Below are 15,081 nucleotides of genomic sequence, written 5' to 3'. Positions count from 1 at the left end.
AACTTAGCTCAAGAGGTCACACATGAAGCAGTGAGGTATTAGCCTGAAGGAACCCATAGCCGCTGGAACCTTCTCTTGTGATTGCAGGCATGAATAATGCTTAAATCACTGGCAGTAAGGAATATTTTTCTGGACCAGAAGGTACCCTAATAAGTCAGCACTGCCAAAGGACACTCAGCCCTAAGGAGCAGGCCCAGCCTGAGCCTGAGGGCTTTCATGCCTGGGGCTGAGTCTTAATGAGATCCAATCATGAGGTCAAATCAGGTTTCCTGCTTGCCTGCACAAAAGTGGTTTTGGTGACCAATCCGGGGTCTCTCATTTGGAAACAATGTATCACAACATCAAAAGCCGCTTTCATCCATAATGACAGGGAGCCATTTCAAAAGATTGTGAAGAGGTGTCTTTGTATCTGAACTGGCCTTGCCCTATTGTGATTATAAAAGAATTGAGAAGTATCACAGCCCACATCTCCAAGAGCCAATTAGAGAAGGGGCGGCTTTAGAGGTGCACTGGTTGGTTTGTCGATCTGACACAAACCTAGACATCTCTGGGTAGAGAGAATATTAACTGAGAAAAACCTGCAGGCAAGTCTATGGGGGCATTTCGTTGGTTAATGATTAATGTGGATGGGTTTGTATTTAACACAACGCTTCTCAGGAGACAGTACTCGGTTAACATAAAAATGTCTCCTTTAACATTAGATCTCTTCTCTAGTTCACATATTAGGTACATTGAGTACATTTTTATTAAACTTCTGCTCCTCAGACACAAAAGTTTCAGTCTGGGGCTATTTAATGTGTAACTGCAATATTAACTTGGAAGATAAGACAGAAACCCAAGAAAAATATTGGGAGGTGCGTGCCCTCCCGGATTCCCTCGGTATGGCCGATAATCTGATGGTATTTCTGGGTTTGAGTACTTCTTCCTTCCTGTTGGAATTCTAATGGTGTGAAAGGTTACTTAGGCAAATTCAAGCCATCTTAATAACTCTTCTTCCTAAGCAGCAGATACAAATTATAAACTGCACTTTTCGATGCTCTATTTGTGGTAAGGGAAACATTTGTTCTCTCATTTAATAATGATCTCTTCCCGCTGTATGGGAGATAACTGGGGATGTAAATCCACTGTTGTACCTTTTTGCTGGCATGGGAGAGCCCAGGCCACCCTTTAGCCTCAATAGGACAGTGGTAGTCAGGGTGTCTGGGTAAGGTCCGATCCAGACGGGACCTTCAAAGTTGATTTTATGCACACACCCCCAAGCAAGTTCAAATGCCTGTGTTGCCCAGAGACAGACATGAACAGTCGCGTCTCCAGTTTCTACTGATTCAAAAGGCACCACAAATACATTGAAGTCAGAACTAAGGCTGGGTTGAAACTGAAGACACGCTGTCACCTTTTTTTAAGATTCCTTTATTTTTACTTTATGCATCTGGATGTTCACGCAGTTCACATGGAGGCCAGAGAGGGCGTCAGGTCCCTTGGACCTGGAGTTACAGTTGGTTGTGAGCCACTGTGTGGGTACTGGGAATCGAATTTAGGTCCTCTGGAAAAGCAGCCAGTTCTCTTAGCCAGTGAGCCATCACTTCGGTCCCTAATGCTGGGGTCTTGAGGCTGAGCTTTCTGAAGCAAAAGGTCTATGTTGAAGTCTACCTGATTCCCAGTCTTCCTTTCTGAGCTCCAGGTGCTGTCAGGCAAAGAGATCGTGATGTGCCTCCTCCTCCCTCTATCCCTGTCAGCCTGCTGTCAGTGCCCCTCCTCCCCTGCATCCCTGCAGCGTCTGCAGGAAGTGTGATGTCCAGTGCCTCCCTTCCCCTCATCCCCCTCTCCCTGCAGCCTCCCCTTTCCCCCCCCGTCACAGTGCCTCCCATCCCCCTCTATCCCCTGTCTGTGCCTCCCTCCTCCCTGTCCCTGTCTGTGCCCCTCCTCCCCTGCATCCCCTGTCAGTGCCCCTCATCCCCTGTCCTCCCTCTCCCCCATCCCCCTGTCAGTGCCTCCCTCCTCCCCCCATCCCCTGTCAGTGCCTCCCTCCTCCCCTGCATCCCCTGTCAGTGCCTCCCTCCTCCCCTGCATCCCCTGTCAGTGCCTCCCTCCTCCCCTCATCCCCTGTCAGTGCCTCCCTCCTCCCCTCTATCCCCTGTCTGTGCCTCCCTCCTCCCCTGCCTATCCCCTGTCAGTGCCTCCCTCCTCCCCTGCATCCCCTGTCAGTGCCTCCCTCCTCCCCTGCATCCCCTGTCTGTGCCTCCCTCCTCCCCTCCATCCCCTGTCAGTGCCTCCCTCCTCCCCTGCATCCCCTGTCTGTGCCTCCCTCCTCCCCTGCATCAGCTCTCCCTCCTCCCCTGCATCCCCATCCCCTGTCAGTACCTCCCTCCTCCCCTGCATCCCCCTGTCTGTCCCTCCCCTCCCTCCCCTCATCCCCTGTCAGTGCCTTCCCTCCTCCCCTGCATCCCCTGTCAGTGCCTCCCTCCTCCCCTCTATCCCCTGTCAGTGCCTCCCTCCTCCCCTCTATCCCCTGTCAGTGCCTCCCTCCTGCCCCAGCCTCCTCCTCCCCTCCCTGTCATCCCCTGTCAGTCAGTGCCTCCCTCCTCCCCCCTGCATCCCTGCATCCCCTCCTCCCCCATCCCCTGTCAGTGCCTCCCTCCTCCCCTCCCTCCTCCCCCTGCATCCCCCTGGGTCAGTGCCTCCTCCTCCCCTGCATCCCCTGTCAGTACCTCCCTCCTCCCCTGCATCCCCTGTCTGTGCCTTCCTCCTCCCCCTGCATCCCCCTGTCAGTGCCTCCCCTCCTCCCCATCCCCTGTCAGTGCCTCCCCTCCTCCTGCATCCCCTGTCAGTGCCCCTCCTCCCCATCCCCTGTGCATCCCCTGTCAGTGCCTCCCTCCTCCCCTCTATCCCCTGTCAGTGCCTCCCTCCTCCCCTCTATCCCCTGTCTGTGCCTCCCTCCTCCCCTCTATCCCCCTGCCTCCTCCTCCCTGCATCTGTCCCTCCTCTATCCCCTGTCCTGCCTCCCTCCTCCCCCCCTGTCAGTGCCTCCTCCTCCCCCTGCATCCCCCCAGTGCCTCCCCTCCTCCCCTGCATCCCCTGTCAGTGCCTTCCCTCCTCCCCTGCCTCCCCCCGTGCCTCCCTCCTCCCCTGCATCCCCTGTCAGTGCCTCCCTCCTCCCCTGCATCCCCTGTCAGTGCCTCCCTCCTGCATCCCCCTGCATCCCCTGTCTGTGCCTCCCCCCTCCTCCCCTGCATCCCCTGTCAGTGCCTCCCCTCCTCCCCTGCATCCCCCCTGTCAGTGCCTCCCTCCTCCCCCTGCATCCCCTGTCTGTGCATCCCCTCCCTCCTCCCCTGCATCCCCTGTCAGTGCCTCCCTCCTCCCCCTCTATCCCCCTGTCAGTGCCTCCCCTCCTCCCCCCTGCATCCCCCTCCCCCCCTGTCAGTGCCTCCCTCCTCCCCTGCATCCCCTGTCAGTGCCTCCTCCTCCCCTGCATCCCCCTGTCAGTGCCTCCCTCCTCCCCTCATCCCCCTGTCTGTGCCTCTATCCCCTCCTCCCTCCCTGCATCCCCTGTCTGTGCCTCCCCTCCTCCCCCTGCATCCCCTGTCAGTGCCTTCCCCCTCCTCCCCTGCATGCATCCCCCCTGTCTGTGCCTCCTCCTCCCCTGCATCCCCTGTCTGTGCCTCCCTCCTCCCCTCTATCCCCTGTCAGTGCCTCCCTCCTCCCCTGCATCCCCTGTCAGTGCCTCCCTCCTCCCCTCTATCCCCTGTCAGTGCCTCCCTCCTCCCCTCTATCCCCTGTCAGTGCCTCCCTCCTCCCCTGCATCCCCTGTCAGTGCCTCCCTCCTCCCCTCTATCCCCTGTCAGTGCCTCCCTCCTCCCCTGCATCCCCTGTCAGTGCCTCCCTCCTCCCCCTCCCCTCCCTCCTCCCCTCTATCCCCTGTCAGTGCCTCCCTCCTCCCCCTCGACCCCAGTCAGTGCCTCCCTCCCCCCCTGCATCCCCTGTCATCCTCCCCCTATCCCCCTGTCAGTGTCTCCCTCCCCCTCCCCTGCATCCCCTGTCAGTGCCTCCCTCCCCCCATCCCCTGTCTGTGCCTCCCTCCTCCCCTGCTTCCCCTGTCAGTGCCCCCCTCCTCCCCTTCATCCCCTGTCAGGGCCTCCCTCCTCCCCTGCCTCCCCTGTCTGTCAGTGCCTCCCTCCTCCCCTGCATCCCCTGTCTGTGCCTCCCTCCTCCCCTGCATCCCCTGTCAGTGCCTCCCTCCTCCCCTGCATCCCCTGTCAGTGCCTCCCTCCTCCCCTGCATCCCCTGTCCTCTCCTCCCCTGCATCTGTCAGTGCCTCCCTCCTCCCCATCCCCTGTCAGTGCCTCCCCTCCCCCCCCCTGTCATCCCCTGTCAGTGCCTCCCTCCTCCCCTCATCCCCTGTCTGTGCCTCCCCCTCCCCTCTGCATCCCCCTGTCTCCTCCCCCTATCCCCCTCCCCCTGCATCCCCTGTCAGTGCCTCCTCCTCCCCTGCATCCCCTGTCAGTGCCTCCCTCCTCCCCTGCATCCCCTGTCTGTGTCTCCCTCCTCCCCTCTCCTCCTGTCAGTCCCTTCCTCCTCCCCCTCCCCCCTCCCCTCATCCCCTGTCAGTGCCTCCTCCTCCCCCATCCCCCTGTCAGTGCCTCCCCTCCCTCCCCTCTATCCCCTGTCAGTGCCTCCCTCCTCCCCCCATCCCCCTGTCAGTGCCCCTCCTCCCCCTCCCCCCCTCATCTCCCCTGTCAGTGCCTCCCCCCTCCCCTTTCTCCCCTGTCCGTGCCTCCCTCCTCCCCTGCATCCCCTGTCTGTGCCTCCCTCCTCCCCCTTCCCCCCTCCCTCCCCCTGCATCCCCTGTCAGTGCCTCCCTCCTGCATCCCCCAGTGCCTCCCCTCCTCCCTCCCCCTGTCAGTGCCTCCTCCTCCCCCCCCTATCCCTGTCAGTGCCTCCCTCCCCCTCCTCCCCCCTATCCCTGTCAGTGCCTCCCCTCCCCCATCCCCCTCCCTCCTCCCCCTCCCTATCCCCTGTCAGTGCCTCCCCTCCTTCACACAGCTCATCTCCCTGCTTTCATGTCATGTGTTTTTCTCTCTTTTGCTCTCCCTTAGGAGTTTTTCTTCCCTCGCACAGCTCCCTCTCTAGTTTCATCTCTCTCCCTCCCTTCCCCCCCACGTTTGCACATGTGCATATACCACATACATACATGTATACACACACATACCACACACACATACCATACATACACATATCACACATATACTCACATGTACATGCACATACCATGCATACATACACACAGACAAACCAGACACACATAGAGAGACACACACGCACACCCAATGTACATATACCCCCACATGTATATACATGCATCACACACACACACCAAACACACATTACACATGTATACATGCATGCACAGAGAGGCACACACACCACACACACACATACACATACACACAGAGACGCTGTTGTAAAAATATAAAAAATAAAAAATGCTCTCTTTTATCCCACTAGGTCCGGCACCGCAGTGCCCCAAGATATCTGCTGGATATCTTAATTCTCAGTCAGCAAGGCCTCTCACCCGCTCTGCTCCATCCCATATCACACTGCTGAAGACCTCTCTCTGAGCCGTCAGCAATCTCTCTACCTATCTAGTTCCCATGGCAGGTTTCTATGCCAGAAACACACATCCCAACTCTGTGGTGGCCCAGACCAGCCGCCCCACACTCTCTTACACTTAAATCTGCACAAGAAAGAACACACAACACAATAACCTCTGATCCAATTGATAAGATATAATTGCCCACCTAGACATACAGAGCCCTGTACACATCCATCCCTTAAAAACATTTGTTTTTTTTTAGACAGCCAAATCTTTTTTTATTGGGGGAATGGGTTTCTAGGGGGCCCTCACTGCACGGCTTGTTCATTGGCACTGCCTCCAGAATCCTGTGGCTTCCTCACATCTGGAAGCTCCGGAGGGCTGGAGAAGGGTTCCATACGCAGCGCTTCAAAGGTGTCATCTACTCCAAAGGCCAGGCCCACTGTGGCTGGGGCCTGTGGCCTTGCTGTCTGACTGGTGAAGCCACATTCGCCCAGAGTTTTTCCATCATCGAGGAGCTGGTCGTCCTTGTACAGCGGCCGCTTGAGGATGCCCTCGACGATGCGCTTCAGTACGAACACGGTGCTCAACTCCTTGGCGTCCATAAAGATGGTGGTCTTGTGGCGCCGGATCATGAGAAACGCGTCCTAAGGACAGCATCCCGTGTCAGCGTTAGCCCGAGGCCCCCGGCGTGGCCCCGGAGCCCCCCGTCGCCCCCAGCCTCCCCTTAAAAACATTTGTAACAACCTGTAAAATGCACAGAGCGAATCTTTTTTTTTTTTTTTTTTTTTTTTGGTTCTTTTTTTCGGAGCTGGGGGCAGAACCCAGGGCCTTGCACTTCCTAGGTAAGCGCTCTACCACTGAGCTAAATCCCCAGCCCCATAGAGCAGAATCTTAACATCAACTTCCATGGGGCACTGAGGTGCCAGACCTAGTGGGGGATAAAAGACAGCTTTTTTATTTTTTATATTTTTACAACTCAGAGAGACATACACACATATACACAGACACCACACACTACACATGCAAACACACCTACACCACATACACTTACATACAAACCTAAACACACACACACACACACACACACACACACACACACACACACACACACACAGCATATACACAGCCATACAAACATCTACATACACCACACACACAGAGAGACAGGCAGATACACACTGACACACACAGAGGGACAGACATAAACACCACAAATACAGACATATATACACAGAGAGACACATCCACACCACACACATGCACATACACACACATACAAGTGTATAAATTTAAACTTAGATATAGCACTAGAGAGGCTGATTCGTTTTGCTTAGCATAATGATTCCCGGTTCCATCCAGTTTCCTGCAAATGCTGTGGTCTCATTTTCCTTACAGCTGAGTAAAATCCCCGTGTGTGCACTGCATTTTCCTTTCTCTATTCACTTGTTGATGGAATCCCGGCTAATTTCATTTCCTGGTTATTATGAATGGTGCTGACAATTTTTAATTTTTTCTCAGGCAGAAGATATACTAGTAGAAGCTAAATGTGGGGAGGGGTTAGGTAAGCACAAAAGAATGGGCCTGGCTCGACGACCAGGATATTGGCTGGGTACAGGGTGGGTTGCTTAGTGACCCGACCACCAGTGCCTGACCACCGGCACTCAGTGATCTGACTAGATTTATGCTGTCTACTGAATTCAAGCAGAGCTGTAGGTACAGGCTACTTTGAACTAACCTAGGGCTGTCACTTTTGTCCTAACATAAGGCTAGAATACAATTACTTTTTAGCCTGAAGGCTGCTTCCACCATCTCGAGGATGCTCCCGACACCATGTGAGCACCTTTGTCATGTCTATTTAAATGATGGATGGGCAGTAGACTAGGCCCAAGGGAGAGCCTTTTGGGAAGGAAGGCGTCAGCTAGGTAGAGCTTGGAGGGTGGCCACAGCTGGCCCAGGGAAATGAGCCTGGAGCAGGGAAAATCCCAAAGCAGGAAACACCAGAGTCCAAGACTCCTGCTTCTGCCGACCCCTAGGCACTGTCTGTGGCCAGGAGTGGAGTGGAAACGTTATGTTTAGAGACTGGGGGACTCTGGACCTCTTTCTGGACTCTACCAGGACAAGGTTAGGTAACTGAGGAACCCAGAGTGGGCCAAGAAAAGCAAAGGGGCAAGGATTTCTTCCATGTGAAGACAAGGCTTCCCCAGTTCCTGACCTCTAGGCTGAGGATGGCTGGCTGTCGCTCTCACTAGTCTTCAGGCTGCTGCTCCCTCAAAGTTCCTAATCCCCTTCTACTTCTGCACCGAAGAGTCAGGAAGCCCTAGGGAAAAAATAACTAGAAAACCAGGGGTGAGGCTCAACGGCTGGATCTGAACCAAATGCACCCTTATCAACACCCTAGACCTGAGCCAGTCCCACTACTTGTCTAATCCTCAGGCACCCTATCATCGTGAGCTTTAATTGTCAGCTTGAGAAAAGAAGACATCTCAGTGAGGATTTACTTAGTGGGTTGGCCTGTGGCCAGGCAGGCCTGTGATACTTTTTACTTGACATGGGAAAGCCCCAGCTCACCATGGGTGGCACCATGCACTAAGCAGAAACCCTGGATGTGTACGAAGTAAACAAGCAAGGCTTCCTGACTTGCACCAAGGGGTGAGGGCATTCTTCAGCTAAGGACACCTTAGTCTGATAAGATGGCCAAGTCAGTAAAGTGCTTGCCTCGGAAGGGTGGAGACCTGAGTACAACCTCCAACTTCATGTGGAAAGAAGAAATAAATCTGGGCGTGGTGGCATGTTTATAGTCACAGCACTGGGGAGATGGGACAGGAAGGCTCACTGGCTGGCCAGCCTAGCCTACTTGGCAAGCTCCAGGCCAGTGAAAGATAAAGACTGCTATCTCCAGAAATAAAGTGGAAGTGCCTGAGAAGCCGCACCTGAGGCCGAGCTCTACCGTCCATGAGCACGTCTACATACATGTACCTGCACACACATGAACACACACTTGCATTAGATGTGAGGAAGTCAGGTCTCCGACAGGTATTGGAATCACTACCATGAGTCAGACCCTGTACCTGCCTTCAAGGGCAGCAGACAAGAAAGCATAAACTTTCTACCATAGGGTAGCAAGGTTATACTCTCACCACAGCCACAAAAGAGCCATGAGAGATGACATCTCTAAGAAGTAGAATGAGGGAGTGTCTGCCTCCTACCCTCAGCTCTGACACCAGGGAGGAAACCTCCTATATTGTCCCACCAGGCATCTTCCAGCAACTTCACATTGGAACCAAGGGACTGAAAGGAAGATTATAGGTTCCAGGACACACGAGACCTTGTATGTAGATGGAATAACTTCTGTTTTTACTCTGAGAAACATGAGGACTGTTACAGGACTGAAGAATGGACAGGGGTGGGGTGGGGGTAGGGAATCCAAAGACAAAGGGAAACAGAGAGACAACTGTGGAAACGTAGGTGACATTACAGGGGGAAAAAATGAAGCATCTTAAACTAGGACATGTCAGTGGAAAGCTGGAGAGACAAGCTGTACGCTAGACAGGTGTCTAATGCTGGACATTAGAAGGGAATGTGGGGCACAAAGGAGTCAAGGATGACACCCAGGGTTTGGTTTGAGAAACGGAAAGGATGGAGTTGCACCAACTTAGATGAAGACAACTAGATTCCATAAGGCAGATTGAAGAAGAGGTCTACCAGAAGTCCCATTCCAGACACAGGCCCATAGACCTTGACACTTTGGAAGCCAATGAGAAAAGGGGCTGGAGAGAAAACTCGGGCAATACAATGCTTCCCATGTGAACACAGGCTAGATCCCCAGCACCAAGCATGCTGTAATCCCAGCTCTGGGGAGAAAGAGACAAAAGGATCCTCAAGGCTTAATGGAGGACAGAGCTAACCTTAGGTTCCATTGAGAGACTCTGCCTCAAAGAACAAGGTGGACAGCACCTGAGGAGTGACATTTGAGGTAGACTTTTGACCTCTATGTGTACACCACACACACACACACACACACACACACACACACACACACACACACAAATGTGTGTGTATAGGATGGATGGTCACAGACAGTCTGCATCATGTCCGTGGATTGTTCTCACATCAATTCTGACCTTTCTGACAACATCTACCATGCCTGTGGGAATAGCATGTGTGGCTGACTTCCCAATTAAGCCTTAAGCCCCACCTACTATAGCTCACCCCCTTCTTCTGTGCATGGCCTCTTCCTTGCGTGTGGACTCAGAGCTGGGCTGGGGCTCTTCTCTCCGTAGGCCACATCTGGTGAAGAGCTTGCCTCTGGGGATTTCACAACCCAAGCTTGCAAGTGATTGTTTACATGAGAGGACATGGGGGAAACAGGACAATGGACACATTTATAAACATTAAAAGGATTTGTGCACCGGCTTTCTGTCACTGCTCTGCGGGCCACTCTGCACCACCTATGGTGTCTACAGTGAACAAGGGACTAGGTGTGAAGAACAAAGCCTGAAGCTGAGTTTTGATTGCCACTCTACCAAAAGTCCAGAGGCAGACATGGGTGAGGAAATTGATTTGTGCATGGCAAGAAATGAGAAGAGAGAGAAAGAGAGGCTTCAAGTCTATCCCTGCCTTGCCTAGGGCAGTGTTATAATTTATAGAAGAGAACATTGAAACAGAAGCCAGAATGTTAGCATCCTGGTAAAAATAAAGTATATCTAAAGGAGGCTTGTACTTCTTCCTTTGGCTGTCAGAGCACTGGAGAAACGAACCCCCAGAGTATAGAATGGCCCCAAGGATCCCATACTGGTAGAAGTTAGGCTGAAACCTGGTACCATCCAGAGAGAGACTTGCCTCTCAGCAGGAGGTTTTATGTAGTTCTGACAGCCTTTCAGACCGTCTTGTGTGAGAGGTCGGAACTGAGACAATGTTGGTGGGCAAGACCACACCTCAGCCAGGACGGCTTAGCAATGCATGCCTCTTGCCTTCTAACTGAATGGAATCAGGACTCTGAAGATGGATTTGAGAAGTGCAGTTCTCAACCTGACATAACCTAGAATCACCTGGGAAGAGTCTGGATGAGGGACTGTCCTCAGTCCCTACATTGGATTGGCTGTGGGCATGTCTCTGGATGGTCCTTGTCTCAATTAAGATAACTCATATGAGAATCCCCAGCCCACTATGGGGACGTCATTCCCTAGGTAGGGAGTTCCAAACAGTAGAAGAGTACATTCATTGATCTGGGATAAGCAAGCAAAAGAACTTGCGTGTTTCTGTTTCTTTCTACTTTTGACTATGAATTCTATCAATTTCCTCCACAACATTGGACGATGACCTGGAATTGTAAACCAAAGCAAACCCTTAAACTGCCTTTCACTGGAGTATTTTATCACAAGAACAAAACTGAAACTGCCACAGGGAGTCCCTGGATGTCTCTGCTCCTCGTTCTGATGCGGCCACATTAAATAAATCTCCATTTCCTGCTTTTCACCATTACAGTCTCGTTGGCCCATTGAGGAAGAGTGATTCAGACTTACTTCTCAGGGCTTCTCTGGTGGCCCCGGTTACAACTCTAGTAAAAAGGATGTGCATGTGTGTATATGATCTGTGAGCCCACATTATCAGGACTGGGAAATAAGTCATCGGGCACACGGCCCAGGGGTTTCCTAGTTTCACCAGGTTTGCTGATTCTTAGGATCTAAATACAGGCTGGGGTGGCTGATGGTCTGAGCAATGGGACTCATTTGCCAATGGCAGTGCCCATCTGTTGTTGGCTGGCTTCACCGTGCAGTCGAACGTACCCTGACAATACTACAGCTGTCCCTACCTCAGTATCTGATGCTCCTTTTCCCCGACACTGACCTTCAGGGTCATCTTAGTTCAGCACCATCCTGGAGATGGATAAAGGGTTCTCTATGACCTCTGTCTTCCTGCGACCTGCTAACGCGCTAGGGTTACATTGTAGCTCTGCAAGGATCGTGCTTATAGAATGTTTCGCTGATAACTGCCACCCTGTTGCCCAACTGCTGATGGTGAGATGGGATACAAAGTACAACTGAAGTGTTTTAAAATGTCACCTACGGCACACTGCGTTGATAACTCCTCAGTTGGCCCTATAAAAAGCTGAGCATGTGGAACACGTTTGTACTCTCAGCTCTGAGGAGACAAGGACAGACAGATCCCTAGGTCTTGTTCGCCTAACCAAGTAAGCCACAGATCCTAGTGAGAAAAACAAGGTAGACACTCCTGAGGGACCACATCGAAGGTTGACTTCTGGCCTTCACACTTCACTGGTGCAGATATACACACATGAGCACGCATCAGAAATAAGATAAAACTTACCACTTGGGCTACAGATGTGGCCTCGTTGGTACAGTGCTTGCCTACCATGTACAAAGCCCTGGGTTTGATCCCCAGTGCTACACAAACTGGGTGTGTGCACGTGCCTGGAATCTCAGTACTCAAGAGGTAGAGGCAGGGGGATCATAAGTTCAAGGTTATCCTTAGTTATACAGTGAGTTTGAGACCTTTCAAGCTATATGAAACCTATCTCAGGGCTGGAGAGGTGGCTCCACGGTTAAGAGCACTGACTGCTCTCCCAGAGGTCCTGAGTTCAGTTCCCAGCAACCACATGGTGGCTCACAACCATCTGTAATGGGATCTGGTGCCCTCTTCCGGTGTGTCTGAAGACAACGACAGTGTACTCCTATAAATTAAATAAATAAATCTTAAGAAAGAAAGAAAGGAAGGAAGAAAGAAAGAAACTTATCTAAAAAAAAACCAAAAAAACAAAAACAAAAACAAAAAACAATAATGAAGCAGACAGCCCTGTGTCATCAGTGAATTAGTAGGTTATCTGACCAGTGCTGGATCTTGAGGTGCTGACAGAGCTGTGGCTCCAACTCCCAAAGTCTGAGGTGTTGTGATCCACTATTCCAGCCAGGGTTCCTTTGGAAATATGTGTCTGAGTGGCTGTATGTTTTCACTAAGAAAAACCTGCAGATCTTGACAGCGGGGAGTGATCGTAAACCTGAAGTGGCTTGCCTTGGGCCCTGCTGTGGCTGTCTCTGCCTCTCTCATCAGCTCTGCTCACGTCTAAAGGTCATCGTACTGAGGAACTTTCCGAACTGCCTTTGGTGGTTGAAGACGGAGGTCACAGAAGGGGTTGTGCTGCTGCTTAAGGCTCTGCCTCTCGTTGAATGAGATCTGGCAAGGACAGAATGCGAATCTGCCATCCCGTCCGGGCCCTGCACCGTGTGTAACAGACAGTGCTATCGCCGATGGGCTCCCTGGTAATTCTCTGCTTTATGTAAGCAGACGGAGCATTTGAAACTCGTTCCTGGGGTATACGGCCCAAGGCTGCTTCCCTCAAGGGTAGCTCTAGTCCTCCCACAGACACGATGATGAATGAGGCCTTAGCAGAACCATGAAAATCCCAGAGCCGCAAAGAGGCCTCTGAGCACCTGCTGAGAATAAGAACCCGCTGAGCTGCCTGGGAAATCTGTTGAAGCTCAGTGCACAGGCGAAGACTGGTCAAGGGACGCCTCGCTACACCAAGCGGGGAGCCACAAACCGTGGGTGGAGAACTTGAAGGCGCCCGACCAATCAGATGAGGGTGCTGCACACAAGGGAGCTACAAGCAAGAAGCCGACTGAGAATGAGAGATGTCAAGAAAAGAGCTGCAGATACCAAGAAACCTGAAACAATAAGGGAATTTATGGCAGCAGACGAGCCCCCTGCTGCCTGGACTATTGAAGTCTCTTCCATCCCATTGATAAACTAGGGACAGCCTGTTTGCATGAAAACCTCCAAAAAACACGGGGGGGTGGGGTGGGGGATAGGTACGATGTGATCAGTGGTAGGATCTTAATAAGACACTCATAATTTGATTTGATGTGACAGTTTCACTAGGATTGTTTTAGCTGACTGTGGTGGTATTTGCTTATAATGCAGCCGAGGCTGGGGCGGGTTCTAGGCTAGCCTGGGCTACATAGTGAGATCCTGTCTCAAAAATCAACAGCTGGGCATTTTGGCTGGGCAGTTTTAATCCCAGCACTTGGGAGGCAGATGCAGGCAGAGACATGTGAGTTCCAAACCAGCTTGGTCTTCAGAAGGAGTTCCAGGACAGCCAGAGCTGAAAAATCCTGTCTCTACAAACAAACAAACAAACAAAAAATAAAACAAACAAACAAACAAACAAAAAAACCCACCAAACCAACCAACCAAGCAAACAAACGAACTAATGAATGAAATAAAATAAAAATACAACAAAAGTATTGATTAAAATGTATTTTAAAATTCTTTTTGCTTTGTTTTGTTCTTTTTTTAGAGACAGGGTTTCTCAAACTCAGAGATCCTCCTGCCTCTGGCTCTGGAGTGCTGGGATTAAAAGCGTGCGCCACAACTACCTAAGCTAGAAAAAAGTCGTATTTATGTTAGAGTAAGAGAAGAGAAATGAGGCCAGGGACAAACATCAGAGCACTCATCAGACACGTGAGATTTCCTGAGCGCCTTTTCTTCATTTCAGAATGTTACAGCTAAAGAAAAAACACACTTATAAAGCTAATCTCCGTTAATAATTCTAATCTCTGTTGTGGGTATTTGCTCCGTTGCTTTCTGAAATCTCACACTAGACAGTCAATGAAAAAAATTAAACCCACTCAACTTGTAGCACTTGCCGATTCCTGTGATGTGAAAATTGCTAACCACCGACACAGGTGGCCACCGACCTGGAAACAGATAAACAACCGACCGCTGCCATTTTCCTACCCCACAGATACAATAGACTCAGGCAGCCTCAAGAGCCACAGGAACGCAAGCACAGGAAGGTCAAACGGGCCACAGGGCCTTTATCACCACCTCCCTGGGAAGGAGGAGCAGGAAAATGATTGACGGAGGTGGGCGGGATCAAGTGGGTGGGTAATGACGTTTTGTTTTGTTTAGGTCTGTGTTTCTTGACTTGGGGTATTATTACACGGCTATTGATCATTTTGTGGGAATTCATCTATCTGTAGGCATTTTAACTGTGTTGGTTTCAGGTATGTATTACATGTGGATATAAAACTCTGCTTGTAAAAGCCGGCAGAGGGAAGACTTAAGCGTTACGAACTGGCCTCCCCTTGTCCTCTGTAACCCATAAGGCTTTCGCTGTAGTGGGAACCAACTTCAATGCCAACCTTGCCAGTGGCTAAAGCGGGAAGGAATTCCAAGTGAAGGAATGGCGGGAGGGACCCAAGGGGTTGGTATTCAATGTCTGCGGCCCATCCATTGACCACAGGATAGGAATCCGAGCTGGAGCTGAAAAGAGAGGAGGAAGCAAAGAAGGAAGTAGGATGTTTGTGGGAAGCACCCTCTGTGCCTTGCCTATGAAGAACGCTGTTCTGAATACTCACTGGGCTAGACCCATTCTCTCTCAGCCTCTCCAGGAAGTCCTGTGACTATCCTCCAAATCTCACAGCTCATGAGGACAAGCCTGGAAACAAAGTAAAAAACCACCACCCCAA

General features: G+C 51.6%; 1 protein-coding gene across 1 annotated transcript; it reads right to left on the bottom strand.

Moving 5' to 3' along the window:
- Window positions 1-5,898: 5,898 nt before the first annotated feature.
- On the bottom strand, window positions 5,899-8,547 carry LOC116908265 (elongin-B-like). The gene is made up of 2 exons (XM_032911515.1): window positions 8,524-8,547; window positions 5,899-6,237 (listed from the first exon to the last, which is right to left on the bottom strand). Exons 1-2 carry the CDS (start codon window positions 8,545-8,547, stop codon window positions 5,899-5,901), a joined length of 363 nt encoding a protein of 120 aa, XP_032767406.1.
- Between the last annotated feature and the right edge of the window lie 6,534 nt (window positions 8,548-15,081).

This window comes from Rattus rattus, chromosome 8 (assembly GCF_011064425.1).
Source record: "Rattus rattus isolate New Zealand chromosome 8, Rrattus_CSIRO_v1, whole genome shotgun sequence".
Classification (NCBI taxonomy): Eukaryota; Metazoa; Chordata; class Mammalia; order Rodentia; family Muridae; genus Rattus; species Rattus rattus.
This window is presented reverse-complemented; position numbering and strand designations above follow the sequence as displayed.